The sequence below is a fragment of the Grampus griseus genome (genome assembly GCF_964374135.1).
Source record: "Grampus griseus genome assembly, chromosome: 5".
In the NCBI taxonomy this organism is placed as follows: domain Eukaryota; kingdom Metazoa; phylum Chordata; class Mammalia; order Artiodactyla; family Delphinidae; genus Grampus; species Grampus griseus.
The window spans coordinates 75,758,895-75,785,800 of record NC_138998.1 but is presented as its reverse complement, the minus strand read 5'-3'; the positions used below and the strand labels follow the sequence as shown (position 1 = coordinate 75,785,800).

The 26,906-nt window shown below is 36.7% G+C and overlaps 1 protein-coding gene across 1 annotated transcript in view; it reads left to right on the top strand.

The window, feature by feature from the left end:
- Nucleotides 1-26,906, top strand: part of SLC49A4 (solute carrier family 49 member 4) — a 91,646-nt gene that overhangs the window by 54,896 nt on the left and 9,844 nt on the right. The window contains exons 6-7 of the mRNA XM_082654518.1: nt 3,973-4,040; nt 7,163-7,290. Coding sequence (XP_082510644.1) covers nt 3,973-4,040; nt 7,163-7,290 — 196 coding nt within the window. The remainder of the gene's footprint in view (nt 1-3,972; nt 4,041-7,162; nt 7,291-26,906) is intronic.

The window sequence follows — 26,906 nt, the reverse complement described above, 5'->3', positions numbered from 1 at the left end:
GTGGAATATAATCTGTAAAAATACTGAATCACTATGCTGTATACCTGAAACTCATATAATACTGTAAATCAGCTATACTTCAGTTTGAAAAATAAAAATAAATAAAAAGTAATTCAAAATGGAAAAAAAATACATTTATTCTGCTTGAGGTTTGTAGGACTTCTTGAATCTGTGGCTTGATGTCTCTCACCAGTTTCAGAAAATTCTTAGCCAATATCCCTTTGAAGCTCATGCTCCGTTTTCTCTATTTCTCTCTCCTTCAGTAACTCTAACCGTATATGTTATATTTTCACACTGTCTGTCCTATGTCTCTTACTCTCTGTTCTGAATTTTCTATCCTTCTGCCTTTCTCTGCTTCAAACTGGATATTTTACCTAGCCTCTCTTCCAACTCACTATTTCAGTTTTCAGCTCTATCTAATATGCTGTTAAACTCATCTGTGAGTTATTAATTTCAATTATTATATTCTTAAGTTATAAAATTTTTATTTGATGCTTTTTCATAGCTTCCAAATTTCTGTGGAAATGCTTGATCTTGTATTTTATTTTTTTGAACTATTAAAAATAGTTATTTAAAGTCTGTATCTCCTAACCCCTTTATCTGGATCCCTGTGTGTCTCTTTATATTTGTGATATTCATTCATGTTTTCTTATTTCCTTATGTGTTCAGTTATTTTTGACTGAGTGCTCAACATAGTATATTAAAAGTTGTAGAGATAATTTAAGCTTCAAATGATGTTCTTTTCCTCCAGAAAGAACTTATGTTTTTTCTTAGGAGTCTAGGGATACTTAATCTAGTTTCAAGAATTGAGATCATTTAAAGCTGGGTTTTAGTCCCTCAGAATACAGTTCCATTTCTTCCTTCCTTCCTCCCTCCCTTCCTCCCTCCCTCCCTTCCTTCCTTCCTTCCTCCCTCCCTCCCTCCCTTCCTTCCACAGTTCCATTTCTAATTTACACTGCTCTTAGGTATAACTCTCAGAGTTCCCAGCTAAAGTCTGGGGTTTTCTACAAGGCCAACCACCTTAGAGCAGGCCTCGAACTCGTATTTTTTTCTTCCTAGATCCATGAGGCTGTCAATAACTTTTTAGCCCCTTAGCTACCTTTTCTGAAATCAGCAGACATACCCCTGAGGAAAAGTGTCCCCCCATATCAGGCTTGCTCCTCTGGGCTTCCTTCTCATCCTATATCATGGTTCCAGAATTCTGGATTACCTTCTTGGTTCTCTGCCACCTTCAGATAGATTTTCCACCCCAGATTTTCTGCTTTTTCAACCAGAATATTAATCCAAATTACCTAGTGTGCCTTTACTATAAGAAGAAAGCCTTCTTTTAGTTTCCTAACCTATTTTTCTGGATGGCAGGTATTCCAAGCATGCTCAGTTTCAAGAAGGAAAGTGTAGCACCCATTTAGATGATGCTGATTTTACACATCTTATGTTTCATGTTATAAACCCTGAGAAGCCCTTCCAAGTATGTCTCTTTGTACAAACTCTGAGAGATACAGAGACCGTGAATCATACCAGGTATTAAATAAAATGGAATTAAAAATTAAAAGCAGAGCTTCTGTGTTGGTGGACAAATGAAGGTGCTGCTCCCCCCAATTAATTAATTAAATTCAAGCAAAGAAAAAATTAAATTAATTGTTGGGTAGAATGTTATTAACTAAAGCAAATGTCATGAACAGGGGAAGGAGAAAAGCACAAAATGGCCTGAAAGGACCAGGGCTAGTACAGTCAGATACACAGTGGTTTTTCACCTAATGCAGGACCCCACTGACCTAGGGGTTAGATGAGAATGTTTGTGGGGGTCTCATAGTATTAATGGACCTTAATCCATAGTATTAATGGATGCTAAATACAAGGAGAGGGGCATTCTGAAGAACAGAGAATTCTCTTGCCCTTCATGCCAGTAGTATGAAAAAAATGTAGAGATAATTTAAGTTTCTGGTGTTATCTTTCTCCAGAGAGCATTTATCTTTGCTTCTGCAACCAGACACTGGTAGAGCAAGAAGATTTGTATAAAGTTATTGTATTACTTAGAGTAGACTAAGAATCCCCAAATTCTGAGACTTAAGAAGAAATTCGTTTCTCATTCATATAGCAATCTAGGACAGTTTGCATAATAATCTAGGACAGTTGTTCACAGTTGCGACTACTCTTTTCCTCACACTGATTTAAGACCTAGGTTGCTTCCACTTTGCAGGTCTTCTGTCTCCTAGGACCTTGTCATTATATGCATGGGTGAAGCGGGATGACCATCCAGATTCCAGCTGGCAGAAAGGGAAAGAAAGCATGGAGGGGGTATATAGCTGTTTTCCAGGTTCTAGCCTAGAGGTGACACACCTCACTTTTTCCCCTTCCATTAATGAGAACTTAGTCATGTGGTCACATGTAGCTGAGTAGGGGCTAAGACATGTAATCTAACTAAGTACCCTGGTAGAATAAGATATAACACATCTTGGTGGACAGCTGACAAGCTCTATCACAGCTGTAATGAAAAATATGAGTAGAAAAATAATAAAAGGTAGAATTTAGTTTGGGCAGCTCTCAAGTGCCAGGTCAAGTTAGGACTTTGCCCTATAACTGCAAGGAAAGCCAGTAACTGTTTCTGACCAGGGGAGTGGAATGATTGGGATAATTATTCTGGCAATAGTGGGCAAAAATATTGCTATTACAGGAGTCCAGAAGTAAGAAATAAGATAGTAAGCAAGTGTGATGGCTGGGGGAAGGGGAAAGAGGAGACAGAATGCGCCGATATTGTTAGGGACACACGGAATGTCAGGTATTGACAGCTAACAGGTCTTCAGCACTTTGCATTTATTAACTTATTTAATTCTCAGAAAAATCCTTACTATCCCCATTCTACTGGAAACTGAGACTTGGGGTGTAGTTGAGATAGAAGCCAAGTCATAGTAAGAGTTAAAGAAAAAGACTCTGACAAGTACAGGTTTCTGGTAACTGACTGTACTGCTGAACTGAATGAATAAGCATTTTCAGAACTCTAATGGAAAACTGATGAATTCATAAAAGTGCTAACAAAAGATCAAGATGAAAAAAAAATTAATTACATGGGACTGAGTGAACTGATGAGGATGATTATAATTTTTGTGACTTTCTGTTTGAATAATAAAAAAAAGAGAGATACATGAGTGATTAGGAAATATGGGCAGCATTTGTAGATTGCTCTGAATAAGTTTGTCCATGAAGGTAGGAAAGAGACAAGACATTAGATGATAGAGAAACATCATCAAGTAAGCATAACAGCTCTAACCTTTATTGAGCACTTCCTGTATGTCGACTGATGATCGAAGTTCTATATGCAGATTCTCTCATTTAGTCCATTTTATAGGTAAGACGACATAATTTGCCCAAAGTCACAAAGCTAGTAAATGGCAGGGCTGGAAATGTTTTCTTCAAGAGTGGAGCGAGCTATCCATTTGAAATCCAGCTCAAATTCTTTCTCTGTCTAGTTTCACCAGGTGCTGCACCCATATTCTCTCTCTCCCCGCCCCCCAACCCTCTCTTTCCCATACTCTTCTGTGTTTCTCTTAATACATTTTTACTTGTGCCAGACATTTTAGCACTTAATTATTGCCTAGTAGTTTCCTGTATCTTGGCTGTATTTAAGCTTTTTAGGTCAGTGACCATCTTTTCTCCTTTGCCTGTTTTCTTAAGAGTTCCTGGTACAATGCCTGGCATGTAGAACACATTTGAAAAATATCTGTTTGTGACACTGAGTATTTTGTTGATTTAAATATTCCAATAAAAAGTTAATCAATGATGTATTTATTTAGGTAAGTTTGTATTAATTAGTCACACATGAATCCTTTCATCTGATTCATTTTCTTAAATAGTGTTTCCTAGATTTGCTGCCATTTAGCTATTAACATACTGATTATAGAGGATTGTTTTCCATGCCTTCTAAACTTCAATATGATAATCTTGTATTAAATATGTCTTCCACTTTCTTAACAGGTAGATGCTGGCTGGATTGGATTTTGGTCCATAGTTGGAGGCTGTGTTGTTGGAATAGCTATGGCAAGGTGAGAATATTTTACGTTAAACATGTTAGTGGGCAGAACCAAAAAAAGCCCAAAGGGAGACTCCACTCCCCTAGATAAACATTAAAATTGAAGGAAAAGTAAAACAGGCAAAAGTCAGATAAGGGCACTTGTTCAGGCTGTAAGAAAATTCACATGCAGTAGATAGAATTTGCTGCTACAAGAAACCTTCACAGGAGTAGTCCATCCTAAAATGTTTTTGGAGACTAGAGATGTATTTCCAGTATAATTAAGCTGACTTTCTCCATATTATTAGAGAGCAACATCTACAAATGGGGAAGAGTATACAATAATAAAGGCAAATTGATAGTTTTTGAGATTAGAAGAGAATTGAAAGGAATCATTCATAAGAGCATCTCTAGAACTTTCCATGAAAAGTCAGTATCCTGATTAGCAGATATTTATTTCTGGTCACTTTTGGCAGGTATGACTCTATAGTTACCACATTTTGACGAAAAATGTCCATAAAGACTTAGAGTTTCATCAAACTCTCTCTGATTTTAACCATTATGACAACACATTTTTAGAATGAGACAGAAGAAGGAAAAAGCCTCATTTATTCTGAAAAAAGAAAAGAATGAAAATGTCACTCATGTAGGTAACTGCCTATAAAACTACTCTTGGTGTTTCCAGTGAGATAATATTCTTTCACTTTCCAAATCATTTTACCCTGTTTAATCAAAAACAAAATTGGACAGTCAACTTTAGCAAGAATTGGGAGAATCTAATTACATGTTTGGGGAGATCAAATAAGATATGTGAAGCACCTTGCTATCTAAATATTTAAACACAGTTGACACAGGATAATATTATATCTAAACCTTACAGTTTGCCTAGTGTTTCTGGGCTAATGAAAGAGTAAATTGTCACTGTAATTTCTAAATCACTTTATCTGAGGTTTTTATAAGTTAGAAAAATATGAGGATAAAATCGAAAAGCTAAAGAATAGGAGCATAGCTATTTGTAGGAAATCACTACACTGATACTAGAATACATTGACCTATCACATTTGATAAGAACCATATCTAATTTTTCTAATTAAATCTCCAAGCCAATGATAGCAAGTCATCATTTACCAAATCCTTTTCTGAGCACCACATAGGTCAAAGAGGGACACATTATGTATCAGAAATGACATCTCAAATGCTCCTTTCTCTTCATCTTGTTCTACAAACCCTTAATTTTAACTATATGGAAAAGTTAGAATGAGGACGTTTCTGTTTTTAAATTGTTGAAATGGCAGTTCTAAAAAGTACTGCCCTTACTCTGGGATCCAAAATCAATTGTAGGTATCTCCTAAGCCTAAAATCAATTTTTAGATTATATTCAAAACAGCCTTTTTGGGATCCCTAGAACAGAATCTCCTTATAGATATGAGTGCTTTGGGTGGTTTTTTTTGTGATTATATTACTAAAGGTTACTACTAAATGTAATACTTTTGTCCTAACTGTACACTTTGATGGTATAAGCCCATTTGAAAGGACTAGGTATCTAAAATTGGTAGACCAGAGTAGTCAGTTTATTCTTGTGTGATCAGGCCCTGGAAAACTTACTCACTGTTCAACTTCACTCAATTCTGATTGTACCAGAAAACTGTTTTATTCTCTCATACCTGGCCATCTGCCCATCTGACAAGTAAGTTCATGCAGCATAGCAAAATATAAATCAGAAAAGTGGTGAGCATGGAATTATAACAAAGCATTTGGATTTTCTTGAGGGGCATTTCCATCAAGCTGTGGAACCTTTTTCAGAGTACATAAGAATTTTCTGTTTGTGAACTTTCATAACAGAGAGCTAACCAAAGTCACTAGGCAAAGGTGCATCCATTTTTCCCACCAAAAGGTGGCATCAGCTCTCATAGGAAGTCGTTTTAGTCTAGATAACACTTTACAAACATGATTAGCCACATCACATTAAATAAGTGCAAAATGAAAGATAGTATTGCAAGTCATATAATTACAGTAGAAATTAAAATCAATTTAAAAAACAGAGAAAACATGGTATATGTTGTATTTGGGATGGGATCAGTTTTTCTACAATAGGAACAATTCTGAAGGACAGAGTAAGCTGTGTACAGGCACAGCAAGAGGATTGTGCTTATATAATCAACGGTTCATCAGTAGATGAGGAAAAACAGTTGGCAAATGGAAAACTTTTTGGTCATTACTAAACGATAAGCATCTCAACCAGGAGTTTCATGTTAATTCAAGACAAAGCAGGATTTTTGAGAACTTAAAATGCTGTGAAACATTATACACAAATTTTGTAGAATAAATTCACTATTCTAGAGCTAGGTTTTTGCTCTTACAAAGCTTATAGTCTGATAGGGAAGACAAACAATAAATGCAAAAACAAGAGAAATTCCAATAGAGTTAAATGCTATAGAGAAAATAGAGTGTGGAGTTGGGATGGGGAGGGCTTCCTCCACAAGCATGGAGAGCCTGCCTGAACTGAGACCCAAATGACCTGAACAATAAGCAGGAGTAAGTCATATGAGGATCTGGGGGTACCAGCATTCCAGGACAGGTGCAGAAGCTACTGTTGCAGTGGGAAACAACCTTAGCATGTAGGAGAAACAGAAACAGGGCTGTGCAGCTGGAGAATAATAAGACAAAGGGAAAGTGGAGGCAGAGACCAGATTGTATAGGACCCCAAAGGCTCTTGTGTAACCATTTGTATTGGTTCTCTAGGCGAGTTTGAATTTTGGGAGAGCCATCTTTGCAAGTTTACATCAACAAGTTAGCCTGTTTTCTAAAACTAGGACAATATGTGCTCGTTATAGGATGTTTGGAAATTATAGAAAAATATATAAAGAAAGTAAAGTGGCAATTTAAAACTCAGAATCCATCCTGTAACTTACAGATCCAGAACAGAGATCACATTTTATGTGTTTTGTAAGAGAAAAAAGAGCGCATTTATCACGAAGCAACATTTATCACACACACACAAACACATAAAATGTATTGGTTTAAAAAAATCAAAAAACTTGCATTTAAAAGCATTGAAATTTTTTCAGGAAATTATTGTTTAATGAAAACGTGTCATTGATGTAAATGGTATTTTAAAAATCCAGCTAGCATTAATAGAACATTGTTTCTTTTCAGGTTTGCAGATTTTATCAGGGGTATGCTGAAACTAATTCTTCTCCTCCTGTTTTCTGGGGCTACACTGTCATCCACGTGGTTCACCCTGACCTGTTTGAACAGCATCACACACCTGCCTTTAACCACAGGTGAACACAGACTGTTTTGAACTTTGAATAAATAGTTTCAGTTTATAGAAGTATATACACACTGACAGTAGGACTTTTTCCATAAGTAATTGTTAAATATACAAAAAGGTCTCCCTTGTCTAGCCATCAGACCATCATCCCATCTAAAAAGAGCTCAAGAAATAACTAAAAACATTTCCATTGGATTTTGCATATGGAAATGTATAATCTTTAGCCTAAGCTTATATAGCATGGAAAAGCTTATATTCTTTTAAAAATCATATCAGAGCATAATACAAGTATTTTTTATCTGGTTTATAGCCATTACATGATTGTTAAACAGGAAGGAAAATGAACATGAACAGAGGCAAAAAGCTATGATGTTTCAAGTACACACCAGTAAAATTCTTTGAATGAGCACCTATAGGTTTATTTTCTATTTAGCCTTTTTAAAAAAATTTTATTCAGTTTATTTAAGCTAAAAACAAAAACCAAACAGTTCACCATTTCTCCTACCGCCCCACCCACTTCTTGCAACCACCAGTCTGTTCTCTGTTTCTGTGAGCTTGGTTTGTTGGGTTTTTTTGTTTGTTTGTTTTTGATTCCATATATAAGAGAGATCATACAATATTTGTCTTTCTCTGTCTGACTTACTTCACTTAGCATAATATCCTCAAGATCTAAACATGTCACAAATAGCAAGATTTCATTCTTTATGGCTGAGTAATATTCTATTGCATATATATTCCACAATTTCTTTATCCATTCGTCCATTGATGGACACTTAGGTTGTTTCCATATCTTTGCTATTGTAAATAATGCTGCAGTGAACAAGGGGGGTGTGTAGATATCTTTTTGAGATAGTGATTTCAATTCCTTCAGATAAGAAATGGAATTGCTGGATCATATGGTAGCTCTATTTTTAGTCTTTTGAGGAACCTTCGTACTGTTTTCCATAGTGGCTGTATCAATTTACATTCCCACCAACAGTGTAGGAGGGGTTCCCTTTTCTCCACATCCATGCCAACACTTGTTATTTCTTGTCTTATTGATAATAGCCATTCTGACAGGTGTGAGGTAATATCTCGTTGTGATTTTGATTTGTGTTTCCCTGATGATTAATGATATTGAACTTCTTTTATGTGTCTGTTGGCCATCTGTATGTCTTCTTTGGAAAAATGAGTATTCAGATCTTCTGCCCATTTTTTAATTGCATTGTTTGCTTTTTGGTACTGAATTGTATGAGTTCTTTGTATATTTTGGATATTAACCCCTTATCAGATATATGGTTTGCAATTTTCTCCCATTCAGTAGGTTGCGTTTTCATTTGTTGATGGTTTCCTTTGCTGTGCAGAAGCTCTTTAGTTTGATGTAGTCCCAGTTGTTCATTTTCACTTTTGTTCTTTCGCTTTTGGTGTCAGATTCAAAAAATTATTGCCAAGACCTATGTCAAGGAACTTACTGCCTATATTTTATTCTAGGAGTTTTATGGTTTCAGGTCTTACATTCAAGTCTCTGATCAATTTTGTGTTAATTTTTGCATATGGTGTAAGATAGTGGTCCAAGTTCATTCTTTTGCATGTGGTTGTCCAGTTTTCCTAATATCATTTATTGAAGAGTCTGTCCTTTCCCCATTGCATAGTCCTGGCTTTTTTGTTGTAAATTAATTGACCATAAGTGTGTAGGTTTATTTCTGGGCTCTCTGTTCTGTTCCATTGATCTATGTCTCAGTTTTTATGCCAATACTATACTATATTAATTACTATAGCTTTGTAATATTGTTTGAAATCAGGGCATGTGATGCCTCCAGCTTTGTTCTTCTTTCTCAAGGTTGCTTTAGCTATCCAGGGTCTTTTGTGGTTCCACACAAATTTGGGGATTGTTTGTTCTATTTCTGTGAAAAATGCCATTGGAATTTTGATAGGGATTGCTTTGGGTAGTATGGACATTTTAACAATAGTAATTCTTCCAATCTATGAGCACAGAATATCTTTCCATTTATTTTTGTCTTCTTCAGTTTCTTTAATTAATGTCTTTAAGTTTTCAATATACAGATCTTTCACCTCCTTGGTTAATTTTATTCCTAGGTATTTTATTATTTTGATATAATTGTAAATGGGATTTTTTCTTCATTTCTCTTTCAGATAGTTCATTACTAGTGTAGAGAAATGCAAGCTTTTTCTGTTGATTTTGTAGCCTACAATTTTACTGAATTTATTAGTTCCAAGTTTTTCTTTTTAAAGGATAACAAATGGCCTTTAAACTTTTTTTTTTAAGACTAGTCCTTTGTTTTATTAATTAATTTATTTATTTTTGCTGTGTTGGGTCTTCGTTTCTGTGCGAGGGCTTTCTCTAGTTGTGGCAAGCGGAGGCCACTCTTCATTGCAGTGCGCGGGCCTCTGACTATCGCGGCCTCTCTTATTGCGGAGCACAGGCTCCAGACGCGCAGGCTCAGTAGTTGTGGCTCACGGGCCTAGTTGCTCCGCGGCATGTGGGATCCTCCCAGACCAGGGCTCGAACCTGTGTCCCCTGCATTAGCAGGCAGATTCTCAACCACTGCTCCACCAGGGAAGCCCCCAACAGTTTTTGATGGAGTCTTTAGGATTTTCTGTATATAATATGTCATCTGCATAGTGTCAGTTTTGCTTCTTCCCAGTTTAGATACCTTTTTTTTTCTTGCCCAATTGCTGTGACTAGGACTTCCGAATATCACGTTGAATAAAAGTGGGGAGAGTGATTATCCTTGTCTTGTTCCTGATCTTAGAGGAAAAGCTTTCAGCTTTTTACCATTGAGTATAATGTTAACTGTAATCTTGTCATGTATGGCCTTTATTACGTTGAGATACATTCCCTTTTTACCTGCTGTGTTGAGCATTTTTATCATAAATGGGTGTTGAATTTTGTCAAATGCTTTTTTTCTGTCTATTGGGATGATCACATGATTTTTATTCCTTCATTTTGTTAATGTGGTGTATCACATTGACTGATTTGCAGATGTTGAACCAGCCTTGAGTCCCTGGAATAAATCTCACTTGATCATGGTATATGATCCTTTTAATGTATTGTTGAATTTGGTTTGCTATTTTGTTAAGGATTTTTGCATCTGTATTCATCAGGGATATTGGCCTGTAATTTTCTTTTTTTGTGGCATCCTTATCTGGTTTTGGTATCAGGATAATGCTGGCCTTGTAAAATGTATTTGGAAGTTTCCCCCTCTTATGTTTTCTGGAAGAGTTTGAAAAGGATTGGTATTAGTTCACCTCTGAAAGTTTGGTAGAATTCACCAGTGGAGGCTTTTGGTCATGGACCTTTCTTTGTTGAGAGGTTTTTGATTACTGATCCAATCTCCTCCTACTAACTGATCTGTACAAGTTTTCTATTTCATTGCAATTCAGGCTTTGTAGGTTGTATATTTCTAGAAATTTATACATTTCTTCTAGGTTGTCTATTTTGTTGGCATATAATTATATCATAGTAGTCTCTTGTCCTTTGTGTTTCTGTGGTATCAGTTGTATCATCTCTTTCATTTCTCATTTTATTTATTTGAGTCTGCTCTCTTTTTTTCTTGGTGAGGCTAGCCAAGGAGTATAATATAGGCAGTTTACTTATTATTAGCTCATCTAATTGACCTGAAACATTTATAGCTGCAGTTGTTTTTAATTGTTATTAGTATCATTTGAGGGTCTATATTAGTCTTTCTATGGCTGCTGTTAATAAGCTACCACAAACATAGTGGCTTAAAAAACCACCAATTTATTATCGTATATTTCTGTAAGTTAGAAGTCCAACTCGAGTCTCCCGAGGCTAAAATCAAAATGTGGGCAGACACTAGGGAAGAATTTGTTTCCTTGCCTTCTCTATCTTCTAGAGGCTGTCCACGTTCCGTGGCTCGTGGCTCCCTTCATCCATCTGTAAAGCTGGCAACAGCAGGTCAAGTCCTTCTCATATTGCATCTCATATTGCATTGTTCCTTCCTTCCAAGGTAACATCTTCCTCTGAACTTCATATTCTGCCTCCTTCTTCTTCTTTTAAGGATCCTTGTGATTACGTGGGGTCTTCCCAGGTAATCCAGGATAGTCTCCCAATCTTAAAATCAGCTGATTAGCAACCTTAATTCCATCTGCAGCCTTAATCCTTTTTGCCGTGTATGGAAACATATTCACAGTTTCCAGGAATTCACACATGAATATCTTTTGTGGGAAGGAGGGGACATCATTCCGCACAGTAATAAGTGTGGAACAGGAAATGAGAGTGGCAGTGCCATTCTGATTACAAGATTTGAGAATTTGTGTAGTGCCTGTCAGATGTACACATCCCATTAGTAAGTAATTGTGGTTGTTTAAGAATGAAGTAAAAATCTATTTCTTTCAATATATGAGTATTTTTTAATGGCCACTAAATTGCTAGGACATATATATATTTATTAAATTGTTTGGACCTAACCATGTAATTAACAGAATTGTTAGCTATTTCCTTTGGCCTCGAGGCACCACTAAAAAATTACTGAGATACAAAGGGTGCTGAGAAGGAAGGTTTGGAAACCTCTGCTCTGTACCGTCCTGCTGGGATTCCCTCTTTTCAGTGTTTATTGCTTTGCCTATAAATCCCAGTTGTCCAGAGTAATCTTTCTTTGGATACTTTGCACTTTTAATATACTAACATTCCTTCATTAGGGTTTTGAGCAATTTTGTTGAGTGTCCTGAGCCAGAATTTTTTATTATTCTGGTATAGTTTCAACTTTAGCAGCTGTACAACATTCTAGTGGAACAGTTTTAGTTTACAACTCTGTTTGTTCATAGCATTACACTCAAATTATTTTTGTGATACTGTATGACATGTATGCATATGTTAGATTTCACAAGAATATAGTCGTGAGTACATGATGAACAGATTTGTTCCCTTGAATTAAGTGCAGAATATTCATTATAAGATAATACGTTCATTAAATTTCATGTATTTTCTATTTAACCTGATAAAATTAACAGTTTTATCTCTGGATGGAGGAGATTTAGTTTTTTACCTCCTTTTTTTTTTTTTTTTTTTTTTGGCGGTACGCGGGCCTCTCACTGTTGCGGCCTCTCCCGTTGCGGAGCACAGGCTCCGGATGCACAGGCTCAGCGGCCATGGCTCACGGGCCCAGCTGCTCCGCAGCATGTGGGATCTTCCCGGACCAGGGCACAAACCCGCATCCCCTGCATCGGCAGGCGGACTCTCAACCACTGCGCCACCAGGGAAGCCCCTTACCTCCTTTTTTGTCTGGATTTGTAACACTGAGTTTGTTTTACTTTTATAATCAGAAAACATATATATATTTGAAAACTATGCATCTTTTTATTTTATTTTTTAACATCTTTATTGGAATATAATTGCTTTACAATGGTGTGTTACTTTCTGCTTTATAACAAAGTGAATCAGCTATACATATACACATATCCTCATATCTCCTCCCTCTTGTGTCTCCCTCCCACCCTTGTAGGTGGTCACAAAGCACTGAGCTGATATACCTGTGCTATGCGGCTGCTTCCCACTAGCTATCTATTTTACGTTTGGTAGTATATATAAGTCCATGCCACTCTCTCACTTCGTCCCAGCTTACCCTTCCCGCTTCCCGTGTCCTCAAGTCCATTCTCTACATCTGCGTCTTTATTCCTGTCCTGCCCCTAGGTTCTTCAGAACCTTTTTTTTTTTTTTTTTAGATTCCATATATATGTGTTAGCATATGGTATTTGTTTTTCTCTTTCTGACTTACTTCACTCTGTATGACAGACTCTATCTAGGTCCATCCACCTCACTACAAATAACTCAATTTCATTTCTTTTTATGGCTGAGTAATATTCCATTGTACATATGTGCCACATCTTCTTTATCCATGCACCTGTCGATGAACACTTAGGTTGCTTCCATGTCCGGGCTATTGTAAATAGAGCTGCAATGAACGTTGTGGTCCATGACTCCTTTTGAATTAGGGTTTTCTCAGGGTATATGCCCAGTAGTGGGATTGCTGGGTCGTATGGTAGTTCTATTTTTGGTTTTTTAGGAACCTCCATACTGTTCTCCATAGTGGCTGTATCAATTTACATTCCCACCAACAGTGCAAGAGGGTTCCCTTTTCTCCACACCCTCTCCAGCATTTATTGTGAAAACTATGCGTCTTTTTAAATCTTTAAAGAAAATTGATGTAATTGACCCCAGTCAAGACTGTTTTCCCATTCTGTCCTTAAAAATAATTATGTTGGACAGAAAGGAAAGCAGAATTCTAAATTAAATCAAGGCTAGAATTGGGAGGTTGAGTTTGAGGTAGACATCTTAACCATTGAATTTATAAATTCTACTGTTTTCGAATGTAAGTCTGTTTATTAATGTCACTTAGAAACTCCTGAAAGGCGCGTTTTTGTAATACCTTTATTGGAGTATAATTGCTTTACATTGTTCTATTAGTTTCTGCTCTACAAAGATGCATTTTTAACTTACAAATACACTAGGTTAAGGACTAAATTTGTTCACATACCTTCTCTGAATTATCATAGTATTCTTTTTCTCTTTCCTGATACCACTTAATAGTTACTTGAGTATATGTCTTATCTCCCTACCAGTCTGAAAATTTGGAGCATGCACTTTTGCCTTTTAAATTCTGACCCCCAACTCCCACACCAGTACCTAGCATAAGCCCTGAATAATGAATGAATGAATGAAGTATATTTTGTCTCTATTTTGAATCTCAATAGATATGACTTATTGCCAATAATAGTCAGGAAGCTTAGCCACTCTGTTATTCAGCACTAGCTGTAAGAAGGCAAAAGGGCATATTTTAATGGAACAATGGGGAATTTGAATAAATCTGTCATAGATACTCTTACTGCCTTTGTAAAAATCTGACCTAATTCCTTTTAAGTAAAAAAGGTTTCATGAAAGGGAACTTACTACAAAATCTAATTATAGACACATCTAGACCTTTAGGCTGATATTTAAAGTCAGTAATGGCAAATTCATGTTTCTTTTTTTACCAGAGTCATTCTTTTTTTAATCAGGAAAATGTCTAGTCTTTTTCCAGTTTCTAGCAAACTTAGTGTTTCTATTATTACTTTTTATAAATCAGAAGAATTTACATGAAAAGTGTTTGAAAATATACACATTAATTATAACTGTTGACATAATAAATTAAAAGCTATTAATTTTGTTCAACCCTTGTGTTATAAGTGCTACTACTGCTAGAACCTTCTAATGCAATCTTTCTGTAGTCCACTGATCTTGATATTACTGTTGCCATCTCTATAGAAGAAAAGCTGGATCATTCCATTCTATCTAAAGGTGTACTATTTTGGTATATGTACTTGCTTACATACATCCTCTTGGAGGCTCTCAGTGGTATGCTTTTATTATTTCTTTAGGGAAACTCAATATTTAATATTGTATTATATCTTCATTAATTGAATTAGCTATAATAGAGCAGTAAGTAAACTCATGACTAGGTAATATGAGTCTCAAAATCTTGAAGCTTATGCTGTAAACAAAATTATGAAAATACATTTTTCACCTTATCTGAGAACTAGATGTCTAACCATGCTAGCCACAATTCACATGTCATTTTTTCACTGAATAGATGAATACTTTGAAAATGACATTTTGAAAAATGTTAGCACTTTGGTGTTGAGTTTGCTGAAACAGTGTAATTTGACTGTTTAACAGAAGATGCTTTGGGGGAGGTTATTCATCGAATGCAAGTTACTAAGATGCCATGATGGTGATGTTGGAAACAGATAATGGGTGGGGAGAATAAGGGGAGGTGATTAGCTAGATAGAAGCTCCTTGAGGGTGATAGCCGACTACAAGCTGGCTTTAAGTGATAATTGAAGAAAGGAAATATATTTGGTTGTATTGAAAGGCATGTGACATGTATAGGCTAGAGAGTAATCCTCTTAATATATTTTCATGCATTTTGCCTTTGTTAAGATAATTATGTCCCATTTTAATAGCATGCAAAGAAATAAAAACATACACTTGCCCAAAAATGGGGAGAAATGAGAAAATTCAGAAAAGGATGAGCATGATTAAAGAAATGCACATTATTAAGGAAATTAGGGATTTTAAACTTTAAAGAAAGAAGGCTAAGGAGTGAATTATTATTTTCAGTTTTATGAACTAAAAGTGAATTACTCATGTTCATGACTGATTAAGAGGCAGAAATAGAACATGGATTAAAAGACGAGGATGGATTTGTGAAATGCTCAGATAAACGCTTCTTACTGAGGTCATGTAATGTTTATCCATGGAGATTTTCAAGAAGAGAAATAAGTCTTCAAGTAGAATTTGTGTTTCTTGAAGGTAGAGGGTTTGACCAGGTGATCAGTCAGTGTTCCATGAGTTAATAGTACATTGCCTTCTGCAGAACCATATGTCATTCTTTGGGAGCTTCAAGGTTACTGATAAACCTATACTACTTAGGATATCTGATTTCCCAACCAATCTCTACTCTGGGCCCACTGTTTCAAAGAATTATTAGTTGTGCTTCATTTCTGCAAGATAATAACTGTGCCTTCCAGTCATAAGGGACTCTAAACATAACTGTCAGTCTTTATAGGACTAAACTTTGCCACCAAAGGGACTAAACAAGGGATACCCACAAGGTAATAACACGTGGAAAGAAAACCATCACCATTAATGAATATTGCAGCAAAATATGCCCCCTTCTCTTTTGGAACCCCAGTTTCATTACTGCATATTTTATTTTACTTTATTTTATTTATTTATTTATTTATTGTTATGGCTGCGTCAGGTCTTAGTGGTGGCACGCGGGATCTTTTATTGCGGTGCGCAGACTTCTCTCCAGTTGTGGCATGCGGGTTTTCTCTTCTCTAGTTGAGGCACACGAGCTCAGTAGTTCCGGCACGCGGGATTAGTTTACCTGCAGCATGTGGGATCCCAGTTCCCCGATCAGGGATCGAACCCGCGTCCGCTGCATGGGAAGGCAGACTCTTCACACTGGACCATCAGCGAACTCCCGTACTGCGTATTTTAATTAGTGATGGACCATGAAGGCCACAGTAATCATTTTTAGGAAGAAAATGTGAGGCTGAGAAGAAAGGCACAGCTCAATGATATAGAAATGTATATCAGTGTATGTGTATATACATACATATGTATTCTATATATTCAACATGCCCAAAACATATGAAAAACTCTGTAGTTGGCAAACTTTGGAATGTTTACTGTTTGCCTTTACGTGTATGTCTTTATTTCCAAAAGGAGTATTTTCACTTGCAATATCAAGTTTAATTTAGTTTTTATAAATATTTTTAATAAATGTCTAATCTAATAATCCCCAGTTAACTTTCTTAACTTTTATCATGAAATAAAAATTCAGTCAGTGTGCACAATAATAAAAATTTATCTAATAAAGTGTATTAATGTTATAAACCTACTATTTAGGGAAATTTCTTGATTCTAATCATTAAAATAATTTATGATAAAAATGTATTGTTATTTTATAATCCTTATTTCATATTTATAATGCTTCTTAATAAAACTGTAAAAAAAATTGCTATTATTCTTACCCACTAAGAAGCACCTTTTAGGTTTTTGTTTTTAATATCCTAGTTAAGCTCTTTACTTACATGTATCTAAACTTGTTATTGATCTACTTAAATGAACCTTAGTCATCATCTGATATAACTTACTCAATAAATGAGTCTCTTCCATTACAATCCAGATGTATGTTCATATGACCACAACTTGAATGGAAACCTCCCTTGTTAATCAGCTCTGGGTCCTGGGAAATTCTTCCTCCTATCAAGCTATTACTTTTTGGAGCAACACAACTCCCACAGAGCAAGTCGGCCACCTCCCTCTTCTGTTGACAGCCCTCAGAACATTTGAATATGTCAGTCATGCCTGGACTTAGCCACTAATCTAAACATCCCCCAATTCTCATAACCTTTCCTCATCAGACATAGATTCCACACCACAAACAAGCATAGTCAGTCTTCTAAACCTACCATAGCTTGTCAGGCTCCTCCTTAAACAGTATTACTAGAATTTGGCACACTTTCCCTGCTGCACTTGGTACCTAATGCTAGGAGGCCGTGGCTTCTCATAGCTTTTTTTGGTTTCTTTTAAAGAGAATAAAGTATAATTATCTTTACACTGTGCATATAAATGGCTGCTGAGCCCGTAGGTGTCCATCATATTCCTTTAGATTAGGAATGATTTGAGGTTTTAGATTAGGAATGATTTGAGGATAGAGTGTCCTATTTACTGTTCCAGCGTAGCTGCTTTCATATAAGAGGCACTTGATAAATGCTTTTTTTTTTTAATGGTTTTGAAGAAAGGCTTAAGCTAAATTTTCCCTATTATATACCTAAGCAATAATTTTTGGACCCATTTTACATTTATCATGATTAAATTTCATCTTTTTTGTCTGTAACCTTTTGGTGCTCTGTTTTTTATTCTGTCATCTGTCTTATGAGCAGTCACTTCCAGCTTCTGTGTGGAATACAGATTTGAGAAGCATTCCTTTTGTGTCAATACCATTGAATAAAAGAAATATTATAAAAGAAGAATTTTTTTTCAATCTGATACAGTGGCTTGGTGGAAAGCACGCTAGATTCTGTAGGCCTTAATTATACTATTGTTATTAGCACTGGTAATTTACATTGTTTCTATATAAGTCATTTTGACTTTCAGAATTTCAGGCACTTCATCTTACTTTACCTGCCTCAAAGAGTTGATAGGATAGTCAAGTATGATAATATTTTTAAAAGCAGTTTTAAAAATTGTTTAAAAAATTATATAAATTTAAGTCAGTGCTGAGTGGCAATACATCTTCACTGAAATTTTGTGATTTGTTTTATAACTACTGATCACCTAAGGTTTGAATAATTTGATTAATAAAAATGTATTCATACATAGTTTTACTTCCCTAAAGTTTAGTAATTTGGTTTGTCACTGGAAGCAGGGGTGGAGAGAAGAGTTCTTTCAAGGTTATGATCCAAGTCATATTCTTGAAATACAGCCTTTGTTACTGTATTTTGTGCTACAGAGGACTTTGTTTTTTGCAATTGAAATTATGAGCCTATGAAATTTTATCAACTTCTTTGAAAAAAAAATCTGTGTCAGCATTGTGTTTGTTCTGCTAATTTACCTTGACTTTTTTTTTTTTTTTTTTTGGCGGTACGCGGGCCTCTCACTGTTGTGGCCTCTCCCATTGCGGAGCACAGGCTCCGGACGCGCAGGCTCAGCGGCCATGGCTCACGGGCCCAGCCGCTCCGCGGCATGTGGGATCTTCCCGGACCGGGGCACGAACCCGTGTCCCCTGCATCGGCAGGCGGACTCTCAACCACTGCACCACCAGGGAAGCCCTTACCTTGACTTTTATTGAAAGGCAGTTTATTTTAATTTTAGTACCAGTACTATGGAAAGTCATGGAAATATTTAATGATCATGTATTGAACTTCTCTGATGAGCAGGAAATTATCTTGTCTGCCTGACTTTTAATAGATGACATTCACCCACTGGATCTGCCAAACCAGTGTGTAAAGATACTGTATCAGACTCTTAACTGAAAATTCAAATAGAAGTCAAATTCAGACACATAATAATCAGGTTTTACTTTATGCATGTCCCAGAACACTGGGGAAAATATTAAATCAATCCTGACGCAGCTACCTTTCCCCCATTCTGATTATGAAGATCTTAATTTAACCCTTTCCTGTGTAAATTTTTTTTAATTTATTTTTTTTATACAGCAGGTCCTTATTAGTCATCCATTTTATACACTTCAGTGTATACATGTCAATCCCAATCTCTCAATTCATCACACCACCACCCCCACCCCACCCCCACTGCTTTCCCCCCTTGGTGTCCGTATGTTTGTTCTCTACATCTGTGTCTCAATTTCTGCCCTGCAAACTGGTTCATCTCTACCATTTTTCTACGTTCCACATATATGCGTTAATATATGATATTTGTTTTTCTTTTTCCAGCTTACTTCACTCTGTATGACAGTTTGTAGATCCATCCACGACTCTACAAATGACCCAGTTTCGTTCCTTTTTATGGCTCAGTAATATTCCATTGTATATATGTACCACACCTTCTTTATCCATTCGTCTGTGGATGGGCATTTAGGTTGCTTCCATGACCTGGCTATTGTAAATAGTGCTGCAGTGAACATTGGGGTGCATGTGTCTTTTTTTTTTTTTTTTTTTTGCGGTACACGGGCCTCGCACTGTTGTGGCCTCTCCTGCTGCGGAGCACAGGCTCCGGACGTGCAGACTCAGTGGCCATGGCTCACAGGCCCAGCCGCTCCACGGCCTGTGGGATCTTCCCAGACCAGGGCACGAACCCGCGTCCCACTGCACCACCAGGGAAGCCCAAGAATTTCATTCTTTTACATGTAGCTGTCCAGTTTTTCCAGCACCACTTATTGAAGAGACTCTCTTTCCTCCATTGTATATCCTTGCCTCCCTTGTCATAGATTAGTTGACCATAGGTGTGTGGGTTTATCTCTGGGCTTTCTGTCTTGTTCCATTGATCTATATTTCTGTTTTTCTGCCAGTACCATATTTTCTTGATTACTGAAGCTTTGTAGTATAGTCTGAAGTCAGGGAGTCTGATTCCTCCAGCTCTGCTTTTTCCCTCAAGACTGTTTTGGCTATTTGGGGTCTTTTGTGTCTCCATTCAAATTTTAAGATTTGTTGTTCTAGTTCTGTAAAAAATGCCATTGGTAATTTGATAGGGATTGCATTGAATCTGTAGATTGCTTTGGGTAGTAGAGTCATTTTCACAATATTGATTCTTCCAATCCAAGAACATGGTATATCTCTCCATCTGTTGGTATCATCTTTGATTTCTTTCATCAGTATCTTAGAGTTTTCTGTATACAGGTCTTTTGTCTCCCTAGGTAGGTTTATTCCTAGGTATTTTATTCTTTTTGTTGTTATGGTAAATGGGAGTGTTTCCTTAATCTCTCTTTCAGATTTTTCATCATTAGTGTATAGGAATGCAAGAGACTTCTGTGCATTAATTTTGTATCCTGCAACTTTACCAAATTCATTGATTAGCTCTAGTAGTTTCCTGGTGGCATCTTTAGGATTCTCTATGTATAGTATCATGTCATCTGCAAACAGTGACAGTTTTACTTCTTCTTTTCCAATTTGTATCCCTTTTATTTCTTTTTCTTCTCTGATTGCCATGGCTAGGACTTCCAAAACTATGTTGAACAATAATGGTGAGAGTGGACATCCTTGTCTTGTTCCTGATCTTAGAGGAAATGCTTTCAGTTTTTCGCCATTGAGAATGATGTTTGCTGTGGGTTTGTCATATATGGCCTTTATTATGTTGAGGTAGGTTCCCTCTATGCCCACTTTCTGGAGAGTTTTTATCATAAAAGGGTGTTGAATTTTGTCAAAAGCTTTTTCTGCATCTATTGCGCTGATCATATGGTTTTTATCCTTCAGTTTGTTAATATGGTGTATCACATTGATTGATTTGCATATATTGAAGAATCTTTGCATCCCTGGGATAAATCCCACTTGATCATGATGTGTGATCCTTTTAATGTGTTTTTGGATTCTGTTTGCTAGTATTTTGTTGAGGATTTTTGCATCTATATTCATCAGTGATATTGGCGTGTCATTTTCTTTTTTTGTAGTATCTTTGTCTGGTTTTGTTATCAGGGTGATGGTGGCCTGATAGAATGAGTTTGGGAGTGTTCCTTCCTCTGCAATTTTTTTGGAAGAGTTTGAGAAGGATGGGTGTTAGTTCCTGTCTAAATGTTTGATAGAATTCACCTGTGAAGCCATCTTGTCCTGGACTTTTGTTTGATGGAAGATTTTTAATCACAGTTGCAATTTCATTACTTGTGATTGGTCTGTTCATAGTTTCTCTTTCTTCCTTGTTCAGTATTGTAAGGTTATACCTTTCTAAGAATTTGTCCAGGGCTTCCCTGGTGGTGCAGTGGTTGAGAGTCTGCCTGCTGGTGCAAGGGACATGGGTTCGTGCCCCGGGTCGAGAAGATCCCACATGCCGTGGAGCGGCTAGGCCCGTGAGCCATGGCTGCTGAGCCTGCGCCTCCGGAGCCTGTGCTCCACAACGGGAGAGGCCACAACAGTGAGAGTCCCGCATACCACAAAGAAAAAAAAAAAAAAAGAATTTGTCCATTTCTTCCAGGTTGTCCATTTTATTGGCATAGAGTTGTTTGTAGTAGTCTCTTAGGATGCTTTGTATTTCTGTGGTGTCTGTTGTAACTCCTCCTTTTTCATTTCTAATTTTATTGATTTGAGTCCTCTCCCTCTTTTTCTTGATAAGTCTGGCTCATGGTTTATCAATTTTGTTTATCTATTCAAAGAACCAGTTTTTAGTTTTATTGATCTTTGCTATTGTTTTCTTTGTTTCTGTTTCATTTATTTCTGCTCTGATCTTTATGATTTCTTTTCTTCTGCTAACTATGGGTTTTGTTTGCTCTTCTTTCTCTAGTTCCTTTTGGTGTAAGGTTAGATTGTTTATTTAAGATTTTTCTTGTTGTTTCTTGAGTATAGCTATAAACTTCCCTCTTAGAACTGGTTTTGCTGCATCCCATAGATTTTGGATCGTCGTGTCTTCATAGTCATTTGTCTCTAGGTATTCTTTGATTTCCTCTTTGATTTCTCCAGTGATCTCTTGGCTATTTAGTAATGTATTGTTTAGCATCCATGTGTTTGTGTTTTTTATGTTTTTTTCCCTGTAATTCATTTCTAATATTATAGCGTCGTGGTCAGAAAAGATGCTTGATATGCTTTCAATTTTCTTAAATTTACTGAGGCTTGATTTGTGACCCAAGATGTGATCTATCTTGGAGAATGTTCCGTGTGCACTTGAGAAGAAAGTGTAATCTGCTGTTTTTGGATGGAATGTCCTATAAATATCAATTAAATCTATGTGTTCTATTGTGTCATTTAAAGTTTGTGTTTCCTTATTAATTTTCTGTTTGGATGATCTGTCCATTGGTGTAAGTGAGGTGTTAAAGTCCCCTACTATTATTGTGTTATTGTTGATTTCCTCTTTTATAGCTGTTAGCAGTTGCCTTATGTATTGAGGTGCTCCTATGTTGGGTGCATATATATTTATAATAGTTGTATCTTCTTCTTGGATTGATCCCTTGATCATTATGGAGTTTCTTCCTTGTCTCTTGTAACATTCTTTATTTTAAAGTCTATTTTTTCTGATATGAGTATTGCTACTCCAGCTTTCTTTTGATTTCCATTTGCATGGAATATCTTTTTTGATCTCCTCACTTTCAGTCTGTATGTGTCCCTAGGTCTGAAGTGGGTCTCTTGTAGGCAGCATATATATGGGTCTTGTTTTTGTATCCATTCAGCAAGCCTGTGTCTTTTGGTTGGAGCATTTAATCCCATTCACGTTTAAGGTAATTGTCAATATGTATGTTCCTATTACTATTTTCTTAATTGTTTTGGGTTTGTTTTAGTAGGTCCTTTTCTTCTCTTGTGTTTCCCACTTAGAGAAGTTCCTTAAGCATTTGTTGTAGAGCTGGTTTGGTGGTGCTGAAGTCTCTTAGCTTTTGCTTGTCTGTAAAGCTTTTGATTTCTCCATCGAATCTGAATGAGATCCTTGCTGGGTAGAGTAATCTTGGTTGTAGGTTCTTCCCTTTCATCACTTTAAGTATATCATGCCACCCCCTTCTGGCTTGTAGAGTTTCTGCTGAGAAATCAGCTGTTAACCTTATGGGAGTTCCCTTGTATGTTATTTGTCATTTTTCCCTTGTTGTTTTCAATAATTGATCTTTGTCTTTAATTTTTGCCAATTTGATTACTATGTGTCTTGGCGTGTTTCTCCTTGGGTTTGTCCTGTATGGGACTCTCTGCACTTGCTGGATTTGGGTGGCTATTTCCTTTCCCATGTTAGGGAAATTTTGACTATAATCTCTTCAAATATTTTCTCGGGTCCTTTCTCTCTCTCTTCTCCTTCTGGGACCCCTAAATGCGAATGTTGTTGCATTTAATGTTGTCCCAGAGGTCTCTTAGGCTGTCTTCATTTCTTTTCATTCCTTTTTCTTTATTCTGCTCCACAGCAGTGAATTCCACCATGCTGTCTTCCAGGTCACTTATCCGTTCTTCTGTCTCAGTTATTCTGTTTAATCCTTCTAGTGTAATTTTCATTTCAGTTATTGTATTGTTCACCTGTTTGTTTGTTCTTTAATTCTTCTAGGTCTTTGTTAAACATTTCTTACATCTTCTCGATCTTTGCCTCCATTCTTTTTCCGAGGTGTTGGATCATGTTCACTATCATTATTCTGAATTCTTTTTCTGGAAGGTTTCCTACCTCCGCTTCATTTAGTTGTTTTTCTCTTGTTCCTTCATCTGGTACATAGCCCTCTGCCTTTTCATCTTGTCTGTCTTTCTGTGAATGTGGGTTTTGTTCCACAGGCTGCAGGATTGTAGTTCTTGCTTCTGCTGTCTGCCTTCTGGTGGTGAGGCTATCTAAGAGGCTTGTGCAAGTTTACTGATGGGAGGGACTGGTGGTGGGTAGAGCTGGGTGTTGCTCTGGTGGGCAGAGCTCAGTAAAACTTTAATCCACTTGACTGCTGATGGGTGGGGCTGGGTTCCCTCCCTCTTGGTTGTTTGGCCTGAGGCAACCCAACACTGGAGCCTCCCTGGGCTCTTTGATGGGGCCAATGGAGGACTCTGGGAGGGCTCACGCCAAGGAGTACTTCCCAGAACTTCTGCTGCCAGTGTCCTTGTCCTCACAGCAAGACAGAGCCACCCCCCCGCCTCTACAGGAGACCCTCCAACACTAGCAGGTAGGTCTGGTTCAGTCTCCCCTGGGGTCACTGCTCCTTCCCCTGGGTCCCCATGCACACACTACTTTGTGTGTGCCCTCCAGGAATGAAGTCTCTGTTTTCCCCAGTCCTGTCAAAGTCCTGCAGTCAAATCCCGCTAGCCTTCAAAGTCTGATTCTCCAGGAATTCCTCCTCCCGTTGCCGGACCCCCAGGTTCAGAAGCCTGACGTAGGGCTCAGAACCTTCACTCCAGTGGATGGACTTCTGTGGTATAAGTGTTCTCCAGTCTGTGAGTCACCCACCCACCAGTTATGGGATTTGATTTTACTGTGATTGCACCCCTCCTACCATCTCATTGTGGCTTCTCCTTTGTCTTTGGATGTGGGGTATCTTTTTTGGTGAGTTCCAGTGTCTTCCTGTCGATGACTGTTCAGCAGTTAGTTGTGATTCTGGTGTTCTCCCAAGAGGGAGTGAGAGCACGTCCTTCTACTCCACCATCTTGAACCAGTCCCCTACGTGTAAATTAGTTTGATTCTTTAGTTTCTACAGTAACAAGTGATTTCAGCATATATATCCAGCCAGTGTAAAACAACCTTGTGGTCATCATTTGTATAATAATACAAGAAGCAAACACTGAGAATGAGAGAATTGAATGAAAATGCTTGGTTTTGTAATTTCTGGCCTCTGAAGTTATATCAGCAGTCTCAGTCCACTTATCCTACATATAATAGGAATTCTAATAAATAAGGTGGGAATATTTCTGTCAAGGATCCTGGACCAAGGCTGGGTTATATGGCTTCTGGGTGTAGATATCTGGTGTGTGGGGCAGCTCGCCCAGGGATAACCATTTCTGAGTCAGGGAGCTAACAAACCTGCATGAAGTAGAGTTGGATTAGCTGCCAATTCATTAGTTTACAATGACATTTCTCTTTTTTTATTTTGTTAAGTAGGCAAGATATGCACATAGTAAAAACTAAATTCAAAAAGTAGGAAAAGGGTATACAATGAAAAATGTCTACCGTCCCATGGCCCCCAATTTCCCTCTCTAGAGGCAGCCTTGAATGTCAGTTTCTTGAGTTTTCCCAGAGAACTCTATACATTTACAAACAGGTGTATATGTGCGTGTGTGTGTGTGTGTTTGTATCTCTTAACACACTTTTCTGTGCCTTTTTCGCTTATATAGAGTTTGTTTTAAAGTGTTTCTCTTTATTTTATTAGCTTTAAAAACCTAGTGTGTTTTGGGATAAACGCTGGGTGTATAATGACTAATAAGTTCTTCTTAAAATTAATTAATAACTTTTATTAATAATAATTTTAATTGGAGTATAGTTGATTTACATTGTTAATTTCTGCTGTACAGCAAAGTGATTCAGTTACATATATATATATTCTTGTTTTTAATCTTCTTTTCCATTATGGTTTATCATAGGATACTGAATATAGTTCTCTGTGCTATATTCAGTGTTTTTTCATCTTAAACTTCTAGGCTCATCTGTTTTGGAGTCAGTAGTGGTCTCTGCTCTGGTTACCGTGACTGACCATAAATTAGTATAAAGTGTTTTGTAGATAGAATACTCTATAAAGCTACCAGTGATATTCCATCCCTAGATTTCCTAATGTACCACTTATGAGTCATGTATAAGAAGTGTTGATTGATTTGCGTGATCTATGTCCAGCAAATATACAATGAGCATGAGGTGTGGGGTTTTGTTTTGTTTTTAAGAAACTCTTGAAAAGTGCTTCATGTTTTACATGTGTTTATGTCCATCAGATGCTTCTCATTTAATCCTATGAATAGCCTGGTCACTGCTTTAGCCAGCAATGCGTTCTTTATTCACCATCATCCTTTTGTTCTCTATTTCCATGTGTCTTCTAATCAAAGAAACTCAAAGTAATCACCAGCTATTTGTGGTACTAGGATGTGTTAAATATTTTGTAATCCTGAAAGGCTAGTGTAATTGGAGGGGGAAGTGTGAGTTGAGATTAATTAGAGAAATGCTGTTAGAAAACAGTAGATACAGTTTTCGTTTTTACCTCTTCAACAATGTTAGGGATTGTTAATGATTGCAATCGGGTGTGGTAAATTCTGGTAATTTGATATGTTCTATGAATAATACATAACAGATTTAGGGTAATTCCCTCACTTTCTGCAGTTCCTGCACAGAAATTTTTTTACTTAACAAATATTTTTATTAAAAATATTTTCCTGGTACCTTTAAGGTTAGAATAATTGCTACACATTATCATCAGTGGGCATGATATACTTACTAGTCTAAGGGGAGATATTTTAGGTTTCTAAATAGGATATCATTTTTTCCTCATTGATTCTATTTTCACCTTCACATTAAAATTATTGAAGGTTTGTATACAAACAGCATTAATAAAATTATTTGGAGTGGGGTGCATTTCTCTAAACATTCTTCTAAGGATAAGAATAGTGTGCTTATTCAAAGATTTCACTATAGATTGGGTTAATAGGCTATTTATTGGCTAATCTGGGATCCTAGCCAGTATTAATGATACACTTCTAGGTGAAATTATTTTCTCTGTTCCAAAAAAGTCATGTATTTTTTTTAAAAAAAACTCTTGACATGAAACTCATTCTAAAATTGAGGACTATTTCTATTTTAAGTGTTTCTCCAGGAATTACATAGCAGATAATTTTTATTTTATGCTTGAGGGCTGTTATGAACCAGTCTTAAGATATGTAATTTTTAGTTACACTTAATGTTTCTTACATTTTTTTCTTAGATTTTTAACTTCTCTTTAAAATTAAAGAATGAGTCTAGATTTTGTGTTAATTTGCTATATTTTACTTGTCCCTCAGTATGCCAGGAGTGTGACTCAGGGGAAAGAAACCTTTCAA